General features: G+C 55.9%; 2 protein-coding genes across 2 annotated transcripts; both read right to left on the reverse strand.

Moving 5' to 3' along the window:
- Positions 1–859: 859 nt before the first annotated feature.
- On the reverse strand, positions 860–6,094 carry AMH (anti-Mullerian hormone). Its single transcript, XM_014957962.1, has 5 exons — positions 5,506–6,094; positions 3,982–4,160; positions 2,296–2,419; positions 1,942–2,137; positions 860–1,775 (listed from the first exon to the last, which is right to left on the reverse strand). The coding sequence occupies exons 1-5, from the start codon at positions 6,092–6,094 to the stop codon at positions 860–862; spliced, it is 2,004 nt and encodes a 667-aa protein (XP_014813448.1).
- A 2,777-nt stretch (positions 6,095–8,871) lies between these two features.
- SF3A2 (splicing factor 3a subunit 2) lies at positions 8,872–15,110 on the reverse strand. Its single transcript, XM_014957959.1, has 8 exons — positions 14,703–15,110; positions 13,716–13,787; positions 13,364–13,410; positions 12,595–12,704; positions 11,558–11,607; positions 11,129–11,269; positions 10,001–10,069; positions 8,872–9,347 (listed from the first exon to the last, which is right to left on the reverse strand). Exons 1-8 carry the CDS (start codon positions 14,826–14,828, stop codon positions 9,015–9,017), a joined length of 948 nt encoding a protein of 315 aa, XP_014813445.1. The 5' UTR covers positions 14,829–15,110; the 3' UTR covers positions 8,872–9,014.
- Positions 15,111–15,949: the final 839 nt, after the last annotated feature.

A 15,949-nucleotide genomic window follows, 5' to 3' on the forward strand; every position in this document is an offset into this window, starting at 1 on the left:
GAGCAGCCCGGGAGGTGTAACGGGATCGCTCCCCTCTCTCAGCCCTCCCTGCCCTCGTCCCCCAGCTCTGGCAGCCCCCCGGCAGCGGGGTCAGTGTGGGGTGACACAGACGTGACCCAGCAGGGAGCCCCAAGCCACCGCCAGCAGCTCTGCATGGCCCCTGGCTCACACTCGGGTGAAAGCACAGATGATCCTGGTCCCTGCTTTGGGGGATTTTTGTCTCTCGTTCTGCTTTTCACGGGTGGAGCCCTGTGGTTGGTGGGGACTTAGAGACGGGCCATGGGCTGGGAAACAGCCAGAGGATGCTGTGAGTTGGGGGGAGCTTGGAGGAAGTAACAACTGCCCTGCCCAGCCGCTACAGGACGAGAAGGCAAGGGATAAATCAGCGTGATTCTGGCCGGCTCCGCCAAGCCTTGCCCTCCTGCCATGGCCCCGTGGGGGGAGCTTGGAGGAAGTAACAACTGCCCTGCCCAGCCGCTACAGGACGAGAAGGCAAGGGATAAATCAGCGTGATTCTGGCCGGCTCCGCCAAGCCTTGCCCTCCTGCCATGGCCCCGTGGTGCCTGTATCCAGCCCAAAGCCCACGGTGGGGTCAGAGCCACACTGCAGCACGGACCCACGGACACCTCGGGCATCCCCAGCATCGGGAGGTTGCGTGGGGCAACAGAGCAGCCCCCAGGGACCAGCACAGCTACAGAACCCAGCAGCAGGGCAGGGCGATGCTAACGAGCCAAACCGTGGGGAGAAGAACAGGCGGGGAGCTCCCGTCTCGGCGAGAAGCACCAGCTCCCCACAGCTGCGAGGGCGAAAACGGAGGGGGAGCGGGGTGAGGGCGAGCAGGGAGGTGGGTGGGAGGGCTCTACCGACAGCCACACTCCTCTGCCACCATGTTGGGGAACTTTCGGACCTCCAGCCCCTCCGCCGAGAGGCTGATGATGAGCTGGTCGGAGTAGCGGACGGGCACGCAGCAGGGAGCCCGCTGGAGGGGCGAGCCCCTCTCCTGCATGCCCAGCAGCAGCACCGTGTGCGAGTAGAAGCTGGGGACGCGGGTGGAGAGGGGCAGCTTGCAGGGCCCCTCGCAGTTGTTGGCGGCGTAGACGGTGGGCATGACGATGAACTTGCGGTCGTGCAGGTCGATGGTCAGCTCCTGCAGGCGGCAGTGGGCCTGGTGCCGGGCGCTGCGGTTCTGCCGCAGCACCTTCCGCCGCTCCTGCCAACGCGCCCGCACCGTCTGCAGCGCCTTCAGCAGCAGCAGAGCGTGGAGCTTCCCCGAACCCGGTGGCCGCTCACCAGCCTGAGCCTCAACCGGCCCCGGCGGGTAGTAGCAGAAGCTCAGGAGATGCTGGAAAAGCCCCGTGTTGGCTTGGAAAGCTGGGATGTCCCTCAGCTCCTGGATGACCGCCTGCAGCTTGCCCATCAGAAGCTGCAGCACGGTCCCCTCCGGCTGCCAGTCCCCCAAGTGCTGCTCCAGCATCACTCCGCTGTCCTGGGGGAAAAGCAACACCGAGGGCTCCTCCGACTGCACCAGCCGCTCCAGCGCCGCCTCCTCCGACAGGTTGAGCAGCTGGTGAGGGAGGCTCTCCATCACCTGGAAGTCCAGCCAGTGGTGGGAGCTGGGCTGGGGGGGCGGCTCGCTGGAGGGGCTCAGGACCTGGCGGATGAACTGGGTGAGGATGCCCAGGAACTGGCTGCTGCCACCAGGCACCAGGGATGAAGCGTTGGCTTGGCTCGGGGCTGTGGGGGACGGCAGCTCCTCGGTCCCGGCCTGGGGTGGGCTGCAAAGAGAGCACAGGGGAGGTCATGGAGTCCCCTGGTATCCCAGGGGTCCCTGCCCCACATCCTCCCACCACCACCCCGTGGCAGAAGGGCTGGGGCTGCCCCTCACACCCCCCCAGCTCCCAGCTCCTTTGTTTTTCCATGGCTGTGGTGAGGGACACAGACCTGAGCTGTGGGTAGGGAGCCATGTCCACCACCCCGTCGGCAGAGAGGTAGGATGAAGGAGCCAAAGCCATCTCCTCCTCCTCCTCCTCCCGCTGTGACTTGGCCAGCAGGAGCAGCACAGGGGTCATCCTGGTGAAGCACTTGTCGTCGGAGCCAAACAGGAGCTGCTGGGTCTCCGTGGGGGACAAGGGGGCACCTGGTGGGGACAGGAGAGGTGAAGAGGGTGGGCTGGGGTCCCCCACATGTCCCCAAAGCCCCTCGTTCCAAAGAGGATTGAGAGGATCCCAAACACCCAAGTCAGGGCCCAGAGGGCACAGCCACCCGTGTCCCACCATGGGCTTCCCGTGTCCCTACCTCCCTCCCCACCACGCCTGATGGCCAGGGAAGCCTGGAAGCTGAGCTCCTCGCTGGTGCGGGTGACAGACGCTACGGTGGCTCCCAGGACCAGGTACTGGGTGTCCTTGGCCAGGCAGAGGCTCTGCACGGGGGGGGGGAAGAGACACACCGAGGATGTGGATGAAGCATCACAGGGAGAGGGACACTCAAATAACACCCACCCCCCCTTCTGTGGTCCCTGCTGGCTCCAGGTCACCCCGTCTGTGGTGGCCCAGGGTGCAGCAACATGGGAGGGTCGGGACCCCCGGGAGCAGAGGGGGCAGGGGGGCTCCCCACCCAGCCCCAGTGCTGCTGCGGGAGCCGTGGGGTGCAGGGGGGACCCCCGGGTGGGCAGAGGGTCCCGAGCGGCCCCAGACCCGCTTCTCCTGGCAGTGGGGCCCTGGCTGCCGCCCCCGGACAGGCTGGAGACCCCCGGAGGAAGTGGGGAGCCGGGACCCCCAGAAGGTGCTGGGCACCCCGGGCTGTCCCTCTGTCCCTGCCGGAGCTGGGGACAGGGTAACAGCACCATCTTCAGGCACGGCTCGGGCCGGTGCGACAGGGCAGGGATGCTGGGAGGGGACGGGAAAAGACTGGGAGAGGATGGAAAAGGGATTGGGAGGGGATGGCAAAGGGGCTGGGAGGGGATGGAAAAGGGATTGGGAGGGGATGGCAAAGGGACCGGGAAGGGATGGAAAAGGGATTGGGAAGGGATAGAAAAGGTGCTGAGAGGGGACGGGAAAGGGACTGGGAAGGGATAGAAAAGGGACTGGGAGGGGATGGCAAAAGGGACTGGGAAGGGATGGAAAAGGGGCTGGGAAGGGATGGCAAAGGGATTGGGAGGGGATGGAAAAGGGATTGGGAAGGGATGGAAAAGGGATTGGGAAGGGATGGCAAAAGGGATTGGGAGGGGATGGAAAAGGGATTGGGAGGGGATGGCAAACGGACTGGGAGGGGATGGCAAAGGGATTGGGAAGGGATGGAAAAGGGATTGGGAGGGGATGGCAAACGGACTGGGAGGGGATGGAAAAGGGATTGGGAGGGGATGGCAAAAGGGATTGGGAAGGGATGGAAAAGGGATTGGGAAGGGATGGAAAAGGGGCTGGGAAGGGATGGAAAAGGGGCTGGGAAGGGGTGGAAAAGGGATTGGGAGGGGATGGCAAAAGGGACTGGGAAGGGATGGAAAAGGGACTGGGAGGGGATGGGAAAGGGACTGGGAGGGGATGGAAAAGGGACTGGGAAGGGGTGGAAAAGGGATTGGGAGAGGATGGCAAAGGGACTGGGAAGGGATGGAAAAGGGATTGGGAGGGGATGGCAAAGGAACTGGGAAGGGATGGAGAAGGGATTGGGAGGGGATGACAATGGGATTGGGAAGGAATGGAAAAGGGATTGGGAAGGGATGGTAAAGGGATTGGGAAGGGATGGAAAAGGGATTGGGAGGGGATGGCAAAGGGATTGGGAAGGGATGGAAAAGGGATTGGGAGGGGATGGAAAAGGGTCTGGGAGGGGAAGGAAAAGGGACTGGGAGGGGATGGAAAAGGGACTGGGAAGGGATGGCAAAGGGACTGGGAGGGGATAGCAAAGGGACTGTGCCCTCAGATCCAAGACACCCCCACCACCCCCCTCCCTGCACCCAGGACTGGACCCCCCCCGGCTGCGGCCACTCACCTGCTCCTGTGTTAGCCCCGTGCCCGTGGCCAGCAGCTCCTCCCGGTGCCCGGCCCCGGGCCCCTCTCTGTTGCCCAGGTAGAAGAGCAGCAAAGCGACCTGCAGCTCTCCCAGCGACTGGCCCACCTCCGCCTGGAAAACCAGCTGGAACCACAGCTTTGCCTGGGCCTCCCACTTCACTGGAAAGGAGAAGACGGGGGTGTGAATGGTGCCTTGGGTGGCTGCAGGGATCCAGGGGGGTGATGGGTGAGGAAGGGGCTGTGGGACTGAGAACTAGTCCCACACAGTGGCCAAGAGCATCCAGGATGGGAGCTGACGGGGTGGAGGGATGTGGCAAATCCCCTTTCTGGTTCCAGGGAGGGGGGCAGGGGGGGCAAACCCTGTAGCCCCAGTGAGTCAGGGGCTGCCGTGCTCCCGGAGCGGCTCAGGCAAATTTTCATGGGCAGATCCCCATGGAAATCTCTTCTCCCACGGCAGCTCCGCTGGTGGCTCGGGGACATTGTGGCCATTGCATTGGGTGAGGAAGGGGCTGTGGGACTGAGAACTAGTCCCACACAGTGGCCAAGAGCATCCAGGATGGGAGCTGACGGGGTGGAGGGATGTGGCAAATCCCCTTTCTGGTTCCAGGGAGGGGGGCAGGGGGGGCAAACCCTGTAGCCCCAGTGAGTCAGGGGCTGCCGTGCTCCCGGAGCGGCTCAGGCAAATTTTCATGGGCAGATCCCCATGGAAATCTCTTCTCCCACGGCAGCTCCGCTGGTGGCTCGGGGACCTTGTGGCCATTGCACCCCAACCAGCAATGCATTTCCCCCAGCCTGGGGAAAATCACTTCCCGGCACTGGCCAGTTTCCCAACCAGCAGCACTGCCTGGGGAAAATCACTTCCCGGCACTGGCCAGTTCAGCTGAAAATCCAAAATCTGGGAGGGGAGGAAGCGATTTCAAGAGAGGAACAACTGTGATCCTCTTGGTACAGGGGAATAAACCCGAGGGCTCAGCCAGGGTGCCCTCCCTCAGGCACAGCTCTTACCACCCAGACGGGGCAGAGGGACACACGTCGCTGGGTTTTGTGTGAGGCTGAAGCTGCACGAAGCAGCCGGACCCCGGGCTCCCCGGCAGCACCGAGCACCAGGGACCGGCACGTGCTGCAGCCCCCTGCGAGCCCCCGGGGCTCCCACTGCAGCAGGACCACTCGCCCAACCCAACCCTCTCTTTTCCCAGTCGGACAAAGTTGGGATGGGGCCCTGTCCCACCTCGTTAAGGCAGAGAGTGAGAAAGACTCATTATCTCGACAGCAGAGGAGACGCCACCGAGGCTGTGGCACCTTGGCATTACTCCCAGGCAGGGACAGGGCACCCTGTTCCACCCCAGCTGTTGGCACCACTAAAGCTTCTGAAAGATGAACATTTACTGCCCCGCTTGTCTAATTTTAAAAGGAACCCAACCCCCCAAATGTTAATTCTGTGTTTAAATCTCTGATTTAGGGCAAGGAAACAGCCTTGGCCTCGGCGCAGGGGTTTCTCACCAACCTTCCTGCAGATGCAGCACGAGGAACCGATCCTGCCCCGGCTCCACCACGTGCGCGTGGATGCGCTTCAGGGGATGGAGAGCAGGACCCGCCGCCCCGGCCGGGCAGAGCCCGAAGGTCTCCAGAGAGCTCTCAGAGTCCCAGCCGGTGCCTTGTCTCAACAGCTTGATGAAGTTGCTTTCGTAGTGGGTGAGAACCCCCACAACCTCCAGGTGCCTCGGGGTCAGCCCGTCCTGGTCCATCTTCACCCTGCAGACGGGTCCTTCCAGCCCCCCCAGTGGCCACGGGTGCAAGCTGGAGCCGGCCCAGCCGATGCCCCCACCCTCAGCCATCCCCGGGGAGCATCTCGCTCCGGGGTCAGGCTTCGAGAAGAGGCGAGTAGCCACGGTCACCCTCGATCTCGCCGCCGAGCCGGGCCTCACTCTTTCCTGTAAACTCACATTTTCTCTCTTTCTCTCCTCTCCTTCAAGTCCCAGCTCCAGGGGGTGGATTGGGGGGACCCTTTCCCCCGCGCCCTCTTTCCTGGGCAGTGCCGCCGAGGGGAGCGACAGCACCAGGCAGGGCAAGAGCACCCCGAGAGCAGCCCTCATCTTCCTTCCCACTTCAGCTTCTCCCCAGGTGGTGGCTGGAGCCGCTCACACACATCTCAGAAGGTTTGGGCAGGAGGGGAGGACGGCGGCTCCCTTTTAAAAACCGGTGGCCTTGAGTTGACAACACACCTCCCCTGAGAAACTCAAAGGCTGTCATGCTGGAGAGGAGGGAGGGATGTTTCAAAGAAGCTTTTTTTTTGTTCTATTTTTGGGTTTGCATCTAGTATTAGAAATGTTTTTTAAAAAAAAAAAAAAAAAAAAGAAAGAAAATATTAAAGCTGTTTCCTTTACTCGTGGGGACGCACGTCCTTGACTTCAGATGTTTTCTGCAGGAGGATGGACGTCTAGACTTGGATCTTCATGGGGACTGGCACGTGCTATTCCCATCGGCAGTGAAACACCGGGAGGGAAGAATTAGCCAGACCAGGAGGAGGGAGATGAGGAGAGATAACAGGCAGAAACTAAGTAAAAATGTATGGAAAGCGTCCTCCTGGGTCCCCCCTGGGCGGGCACCTCACCCGCTGCAGCTCGGACACTGCAGAGTTGACTTAGAAAGTCTCACCCCACAAGTCTTATAAAGACTTCTTTCGTCTATAAGATGCCAACGCTCACTCTAACACTTGGAATTACCAAATCGCCCCCCAGAGAAGCTTCCCCCCCAACCCAAGGTATCGCCTTTTTTTGGGAAGGGAGGGCAGGGGGAAAGGTACCTGCCAAAAAGCTCCACCGCACACCCAGGCCCTTCTCTGGGCTTCCAAGACTGCAGTTTGGAGCTGAGGATCTGGCTGCAGCACGTCATGAACACATCCCAACCAGAGAGGGACAAAGGCCACCACCCCACAGGGCTGGGGGAGGACCTCTCTCCTCCAGGAGCTGGGACAAAGGACACTCAAAGGGGGGGCCCTCACGGGCCAATTCGGGCATCGGGCTCAGCTCCAGCCCAAGCATTTCAGGAAAAGCCAGCAGGGATTGGGCACGCTCTGCCCGGCTCCAGGTAGGACCCAGCAGAAGGGGTGAAGCCTTTGATTCCTCCATCAAAGGGGCACGAAGCTGCAGGGCTGTGGCCACCAAAACCTCCCCTGTGGCCCATGAAATGAGCCAAGAGTGAGGCTGGGTCAGACACCTCAACATCCCGCAGTGAGACACCCTCTGGTTCAGAGAAATCAACCCTGGAAAGGACAGAGAGGAGAAATCTCAGAACTTCTCCTTTTTAATGGGAACCAAGTGATTGTTTGAAGGAAATATTTAGTATAAATAAACGCACAGAGGAGGGAAGAGCTTGCCAACCCCAGCCCCAGAGTGGGAGGATATATACAATAAAAACCAGCCACGACAGCAGGTGCTTCCTAACGGTACAGACAACATTTAATGAGTTATAGCAATAAACGAAGACTTAATGTCACTGCAGCTTTGGCAATTTCTTTTGATTAAACATTCCCAGAGATCCCTGCCGCCGCCGCAGAGGAGAGCACGGCACTGTGCCCGTGAGCCCAGGTTTGGCATGAAGGTCCTCAGGAGCAGCTGTGTGCCGGGGAAGGATGGGTCCCTCTCCCAAACCCTCAATGAATCCTGGCTGTTGCTTTTCAAGGACTCACTCTCGAGACACGGGCCAAACCCACTTCCTCAGTGGAGATGTTTCCAGCTTCAGCTGGCAGCACTGGAGCGACACAGCGCTGGCAGCGGGAGGAACAAAGTGGATTCTGAATGCAGCAGGAGCGATGCTCTTCTGTGATTGAGCAGGAAGACAGAGAAAACTGGCCAAGAAAGCCACCAGCACCCTGGCCTGTGTCAGGAACAGCGTGGGGAGTAGGGCCCGAGAGGTGATTGTCCCCCTGTACTGGGCACTGGTGAGGCCTCCCCTTGAGTGCTGTGTCCAGTTTTGGGCCCCCTACCATAAAAAAGACATTGAGGTGCTGGAGCGAGTCCAGAGAAGGGCAACAAAGATGGTGAGGGGTCTGGAGAGTAAGTCTTATGAGGAGAGGCTGAGGGAGCTGGGGTTATTCAGCCTGGAGAAGAGGAGGCTGAGGGGAGACCTTATTGCTCTCTACAACTCCCTGAAAGGAGGGTGTAGAGAGATGGGGGTCGGTCTCTTTTCTCAAGTCACAGGTGACAGGACGAGAGGAAATGGCCTCAAGTTACGCCAGGGGAGGTTCAGGCTGGATATTAGGAAAAATGTTTTCACTGAAAGGATCATCAGCCATTGGAATGGGCTGCCCAGGGAGGTGGTTGAGGCCCCATCCCTGGAGGTGTTCAAAAGACGGGTTGATGTAGTGCTGGGAGGTATGGTTTAGTGATGATGCTCCTTGTTTGTTGTGTGGGTGTCTATTTTTGTCAGTGAGGTTGACGGTTGGACAAGATGATCTTTAAGGTCCCTTCCAACCTAGAAGATTCTGTGATTTAGAAAACTCTGCTCGCCCTCCATCCTAATCTCTGGGGATGCAGGAACAGTCCTTGCCATGTGTCCATGACAGGTCTCCCCATCACCAAACCAACGGCTTTGTAATGGGCTCCAGCAGAACAACTGATTCTGGGACACACATCCAAGAGTGTGGAGTCTTGGAGTGCTCCAAGAGGGGACAAAAGGTTACACCAACACGGCCCAGGCTGATGGAGCCCTTCAGTTAGAAGAGGGTGAAGAGCCTGGAGATCTCCAACCCTTTGCCTCCTCTTTGGAAAACTGCCCAAACATAACCAGACTGAGAACGTTTTATACATTTAAGAGCTAAAGAAAGTGAACACAGGGCAACAGTTTGAACCAAGACGCAGGAAAACATAGAGAAAGGAAAATTGAAAACCTTTTAATGAACCTACAGGATCTAATCGAACTCACAGACATACAAAAAGGAACATTTCTCTGAATCAGTTGTGATCTGCATATAAAAAGAGAGGAGCCAGAGGGGACCGAGTCCGGGAGGGGCTTTCAGTTGGAGGGAGGAGGAGGGGGGATAGTGCCCGGCCCCTCTGTGGGGAGGGGGGGTCTCATCATGGGGGGCAGAGGAGCAGGGGGGGGTACACCGGGTGCTGGTGGCAACTGGGGTGGCACCGGGGGCGGTGGCACTGGTCCAGAGGGAGGCATGGGAGGCAGTGTCATGCCTCCCGGCGGAGGAGGCGGCATGGTGTCCGGCAGCGGCGGCCTCGGGGGCAAACCGTTCATCAGAGGAGGTGGAGGGGGCCTCTTCACAGTTGGGGGCCCTGGAGGGAGGTTTGGGGGAGCTGGGGGCTTCTCCATCTTGAAGTGGAATTGAAGGAAGAACTGGGGAGGGGAGAAAAGCAAAAGAGAAGGGAACAATGATGAATCCTCAGGGCAGCTCGGACCCCTCCTGACACCCACGGACCGTGGCTGCCTCCCTCCCTGGCACCTCCTGACCTGCACCAGTCTCCTCCAGTACTTCAACCCCTCTGAAACTCACTCTAAGTGCTGACAGCTCGGACCCCTCCTGACATCCCCAGACCGTGGCTGTCTCCCTCCCTGGCACCTCCTGACCTGCACCAGTCTCCTCCAGTACTTTAACCCCTCTGAAACTCACTCTAAGTGCTGAACCACCCGTGATGGGGTGGGTGTCCCCCCCGTGCATTCCTCCCCTGCTCTCCCAGTGAGGACATCCACGCTCCCAGGGAGCTGGGTGCAGGCCACGTGCAGCGAGGAGCCCCAGGAGGACACAGCACTGCAGGTTTCTGCAGGGTTCTGCTGCCACAGACAGCAACCAGGGCTTCCACCTCCAGGGTTAAAGTCTCACCCAGGAAGATCTCTGTGTCAGGAGGAGCCACTGCACAGTTCCATTGAAGGAATGAAGGTTTCAGCATCAAAGCCAGCAGGGATCTAACGGATGCACACCCTCCCCACGCTGCTCTGCCCTCCTGCTCCCTCTCTACCCCTCAGGAAGGAGGTTGAGGAGCTCCAGGTACCTGTTTGGTTTCCCTGTTCCAGTGGGTCCAAAACTTCCCTTCTGCTTTGTCGATTTCTCTGCTTGGCACCTGCAACAAAAAAGAATAAGAAGCTATTATTAGCACCACCAGATTAGCTCAACGGCCCTTTTTAGCACCAGAGCCTGCAAGATAAGCACAGTTATTCCAGGCCTTTGTGAGATGCGCTGGTCTCGGATGTTATTAGATAGAGATGGGGGCAGGAAAGAATTAAGTTACCTCCCTATCGGTCAAGGACAAGTGTGTTGGCAAAAAACCCGCTCTTAACATCTGCACAGAGGCTGAGGAGCAAAGCCCAGAAGGCTCCTTTATGTGCCAGACACCACGAATTCAATGGCTCCCCAGAGCACAGCTCTCAGCCTAGTTTTCATGCCAGAGTCCTCCACTAATCCCCAGCAGGGTTTAATGACTTCCAGCCACGTCTTCTTGACCACCCTCCTTCCCACTCCATTAACCCCCTGAACACTAGAAGTCTACAATAACACTCACTGGGAACTCATGTCTTGGAAAACCACAGAACCACATGGGGTTGGAAGGGACCTCTGGAGATCATCTCCTCCACCCCCCTGCCAGAGCAGGGTCACCCAGAGCAGGTCCCACAGGAACGTGTCCAGGCGGGGTTGAATGTCTCCAGAGAAGGAGACTCCACCACCTCCCTGGGCAGCCTCTGCCAGGGCTCTGCCACCCTCAGAGTCAAGAAGTTCCTCCTCATGTTTAGATGGAACTTCCCATGTTCAAGTTTGTGCCCATTTCCTCTTGTCCTGTCCCTGGGCACCACTGAAGAAAGACTCTCCCCATCCTCCTCACCCTTGGGCAGCCTCTGCCAGGGCTCTGCCACCCTCAGAGTCAAGAAGTTCCTCCTCATGTTTAGATGGAACTTCCCATGTTCAAGTTTGTGCCCATTTCCTCTTGTCCTGTCCCTGGGCACCACTGAAAAAAGCCTGGCCCCATCCTCCTGACACCCACCCTTGAAGTATTTATAGGTGTTGATCAGATCCCCCCTCAGCCTTCTCTTCTCCAGACTGAACAGACCCAAGTCCCTCAGCCTTTCCTCTGAAGGAAAATATGGGAAGGGAGCTTTCCCAATAATAAAAGAATCCCAAATCTTACCTTGAAAGCAATGGTTTCATAGGGCTCCGCTGCCATCAGCAGGTACTGCCAGCGCCTGTCGGGGGGCTCGATCCGTTGCTCATAGGCTGACATGAACCGGTGACGAGGCATGATGCTTTCTGCAATCTCTGGATAATCAATCTGTTGGGGTGATATTGGGGTGATTAAGGAGAGCACCCCCTTTTCACTCCTCCTTCGTACAAACCAAATCCCTCAGATGTGAGGCAGAGCAAGAGCCCAGTTCCAAACAGGTAACTTTGTGCCACCGAAAGAAACAGCCTGACAACTGCCATCATGGATTTCCATCAGCAGAGGACCAGCAAGGTAGGATCTGTCTCTTTATTTATTTATTTCAGGAATCCTGTCAACAACTGCTCATTTAGCAGCACTTGCATAACCCAAACACCAAGAGTTTAACAGTGCCCTTACCTGGAAGAGAAGGCTCTGCTGGCCTGTTTCTGGATCTCGCTGTTTGGTCACTGTAAAGAAAATATGAAAGCTCATAATATAGAACCATAGAATTGTCCGGGTTGGAAAGGACCTTTAAGATCATCCAGTCCAACCATCAACCTAATTCTGATAAAACCCATCACTAAACCATGTCTGTAAGAACTGTGTCAACCCATCTTTTAAATCCCTCCAGGGATGGTGCCTCAACCCCTGCCCTGGGCAGCCCATTCCAAGGCTTAATAACCCTTTCCATGTAAAAATTGTTCCTAATCTCCAACCTGAACCTCCTCTGGTGCAATTTGAGGCCATTTCCTCTTGTCCTGTCGCCTGTTCCTTGGGAGAAGAGACCGACCCCCCCTGGCTACACCCTCCTTTCAGGGAGTTGGAGAGAGCGAGAAGGTCTCCCCTCAGCCTCCTCTTCTCCAGCAGGGTTAGAGCAACATTGCTTCTGCCCCAGGAAACACACAAAGCTTCCAGCAACATTGTTCCAACAAGATTTTTCTCCATTTTATTAAAAAAAACCAAACCTGCCACTTGGTCTCTAACCAAAGCTACAAAGGATCTCTACCAAAATTCAGCTGCCGTGGGGCAGGAAAAAGCTGGGAGATAAAGCAGCAAAGTTTTGTAGCAAAGGCCAAAACAATGGGGAGTTCAGAGCAAGAACTTGAGCTATCCATGCAACGAGTGATTTATGAGCATTAGGGAAAGATGGTCCAGGACAATAAAAGGAGAAGAGAGTCTGAAATAATGTCATCATCTCCTGCATGACTACTAACGAGAGCTGAAAGACTGAGACGTCCCGATCTATTATTAAAACGGCTCTCACTCGACTGTCAGCAATAAAGAGATGTTCCATGGGTAATTTAAACAATAAAGGACATCAGGACATAAGCCCATTTCTTATTCATGGACAGATCTGCTAAAAAGGCTAATTAATAATTCACATCCACAGCAGTGCACATCAGGCAAGCTCCGGCAGGCACCGGTGTCTCCGGTGACAGACCCCCCGGACGTACCTTTGTAACCCGGTCGTCCAATTTTCACAAATTTCTTCACTTCCACTTTGACTTTTTCTGGCGCAGGCTGGGCAGGGGCTTCCTTGGCTTCCTTGGCAGCTCGACGGGCCCTGGATTCATTTGAAACGTGCTAAATTTAAAAGGGTACCCCAACTTGTTTTTTAAAGAACACAAACTGAGCAGTTTGAATCCCTCGCCACGGAATCCTCAGTGCTTGATAGAAAGGACACCAAGAAAACCTGTGTTTTCTCTTCCACACCCCCCACCACGCCTTCCCCTGACTAAAGGCTGTCATCTCAATTCTCTCATCCACCCCCAAGATGACCTTGGTGCCCGTTCTCCACAGACTGGTTAGAGAAGACTTACTTCTTGAAATAAAAAAGAAAAAAAAACCCCACAAGCCAGCCATCTAAACCAAACCAAACTGGATTTCTCAAAATAAAGCTTAAAAATTTCTCCCAACCGCTATTCACAAAGCCTGGTCCTTGTAACTAGACTCAGACAATTTGCTTTTAAAATTCTTTTTCCTCCTCCCTTCAGAAATCATACAACTGGCTTTGAACTGGAGCTCCAAATGGAGCCTGTGAGCAGCTCTTTTTGGAGCAGATTTAGGCTGTTCCTCCCAGTTAGTGCCAGGAAACAAGTGCAGTCAGAGAACAGTCGAGCCCCACGTGCTACTCTGTAATGAGTTGAAGATTTCTAGATGCACACAAGCACCATTTTAAAGTGCTTCAGTACCAGAGAATAAAGCTTACAAAGAACGACTTACAAATTGGTCTGATGCTTCTTCCCCTGGGTATGTGCCAAGTAACTCCCCTGAAAGAAAAAAGAAGGTAGAAGAAAGTTAAATGGAGACAGGACTGTTCCTGCCCTGACAGATCCAGAGACCACACCACACATTGATGAGGATATTTTAATCCTTAGGAAAGAGGAATCTTACTCAAAAATTGCAGAATGCTCTCAATTGCTGAACTGTCACAAAGTGTCAGGTTTAAGAGACACAAGGTGCCACCATCTCCTCGGGCATCACTCATCGGGCACGGCCCTGGCTCTTTCACTCAAAGCCACTATTATTCTAAAATCCCTGCTGTCTGACCAAGGCACAGAGCTCTTCTACTCACCTCGTTGTTGTGCAGCGTCAGGCAAAGCTTGCATTCGTAAGAGCCCAAGTGATTTTTCATAAAATAAGGGTCCTAGGAAGAGAATTGTGTAAAAGTTATAAGCAAAACACGCGGCAAAACAACAGAACAGCCAAAATATTTAATCCCCAACTTCTGCTGCATTGGAATAACTGGGTTTGTAAAATTAAATTAATAGCATAACGCTGCCCTAGGACTATGAAAAGAGAGAGAAACAACAGCAGCTTTGTTCATTGGTGACAGCATCCCAACTGCAGGCAAGAAACAGCAAAATACCATCAAGTCCCTAGAAAAGTGAAAATCATAGAATGGTTTGGGTTGGAAGGGACCTCAAAGATCATCGAGTCCCAACCCCCCTGCCCTGGGCAGGGACACCTCCCACTAGAGCAGGTTGCTCAAGGCCCCATCCAGCCTGGCCTTGAACACCTCCAGGGATGGGGCAGCCACAGCTTCCCTGGGCAACCTGTTCCAGTGTCTCACCACCCTCATGGTAAAAAACGACATCCTGGTCTCAAAATTGGAAACCCATGGATTTGATGGATGGGCCACTGGGTGGATAAGGAGCTGGCTGGACAGCTGCACCCAAAGGGTGGCAGTCAAGGGCTCAATGTCCAGGTGGTGGCCAGTAAGGAGTGGTGTTCCTCAGGGGTCAGTACTGGGACCAGTACTATTTAACATCTTTGTTGGAGACATGGGCAGTGGGATAGAGTGCACCCTCAGCAAGTTTGCTGATGACACCAAGCTTGGTGGGGCAGTTGACACGCTGGAGGGAAGGGATGCCACCTCAGCACAGAATACACAGCTACTTGAATACACAAGCGCCGGCATCTCCCTGGGCAGCCCCATCACAAAGGTGTTTCTCGTTTGGCTCCCACGTTACCAGAAACAGAAATATTTCATTTCAACCCACAACTCTGCACTAAATCTCTCCCCCCAGCAGGCTGCAGGCAGGCAGAGCCCAGGGCTCACCTTGTTGATGTCGATGGTTTCCAGGGCCAGCTGCCGGAGCCTCTCCCTGCGGTCGCGGTTACTCTCCGAGGCAGAGGCGACGCCTCCGCTGCCGGTTTTACCTCCAGGACGGTGCTGAAAATCCATGATGGGGGGTTTCTGTGCTTCAGCTACTTACGGAGAAAGAGTCTGGAAAAATGAGGAAAAGCCAACGTCAGGGACAACCAACGCTTTTCCTACCCCGGAGTTCACACCACTCTTTAGACCCGTCAGCGAGGACACGAGAGGAGCAGCACAAACCCACGGAACTCCCCACGTGGTGCAACTTCAAATGGAGCCCATTTCAGTAAGTTTCACTGAACTTCACTGAATTTTAGAGTTGGAAGGGACCATAGAGATCATCTAGTCCAACTCCCCTGCTGAAGCAGGATTGCCTAGAGCTAGAGCATGTTACTCAGGAGCATCCAGGCGGGTCTTGAAAATCTCCAAAGAAGGGGACTCCACACCCTCCCTGGGCAGCCTGTTCCAGGGCTCTGCCACCCTCACCGTGAAGAAGTTTCTCCTCATATTTGAGTGGAACCTCTTCTGTTCCAACTTGTGCCCGTTGCCCCTCGTCCTCTCACTGGGAACCACTGAAAAGAGTCTGGCTCCCTCCTCCTTCAACCCTCCCTTGAGATACTTGTCAGCATTGATAAGGTCTCCCCTCAGCCTTCTCTTCTCCAGACTAAAGAGTCCCAGCTCTCTCAGCCTTTCTTCATGAGGGAGATGCTCCAATCCTTGAATCATCTTTGTTGCCCTTCGCTGGACTCTTTCTAGTAGTTCCCTGTCCCTCTTGAACTGGGGAGCCCAGAACTGGACGCAGTACTCTAGTTGTGGCCTCCCCAGTGCAGAGCAGAGGGGGAGAATGACTTCCCTTGACCTGCTGGCCACACTCTTCCCTCTGCAACCCAAGATTCCATTGGCCTTCCTGGCCACAAGAGCACACTATTTGCTCATTGTCATTTTACTGTCCACCAGGACCCCTAGATCGTTCTCTTCAGTAGTTGCCTCCAGCAGGTCCACCCCTAACCTGTACTGGTACCTGACATTTTTCTTCCCCAGGTGCAGGACCCTACACTTTTCCCTGTTGAGTAGAAGTAAAATGATCCAAAATAACAAGGCCCCTGAGCTCCCTTCTTCTCCGCAGAGATGCATCCCTCCCCAAAATCCACAGCAGCTCCCCCCAGCCAGGACCCTCCCACCCTCCATCTCAGCAGCAAACAGCCCCA

This window comes from Calidris pugnax, unplaced genomic scaffold (genome assembly GCF_001431845.1).
Source record: "Calidris pugnax isolate Ruff unplaced genomic scaffold, ASM143184v1 scaffold255, whole genome shotgun sequence".
In the NCBI taxonomy this organism is placed as follows: domain Eukaryota; kingdom Metazoa; phylum Chordata; class Aves; order Charadriiformes; family Scolopacidae; genus Calidris; species Calidris pugnax.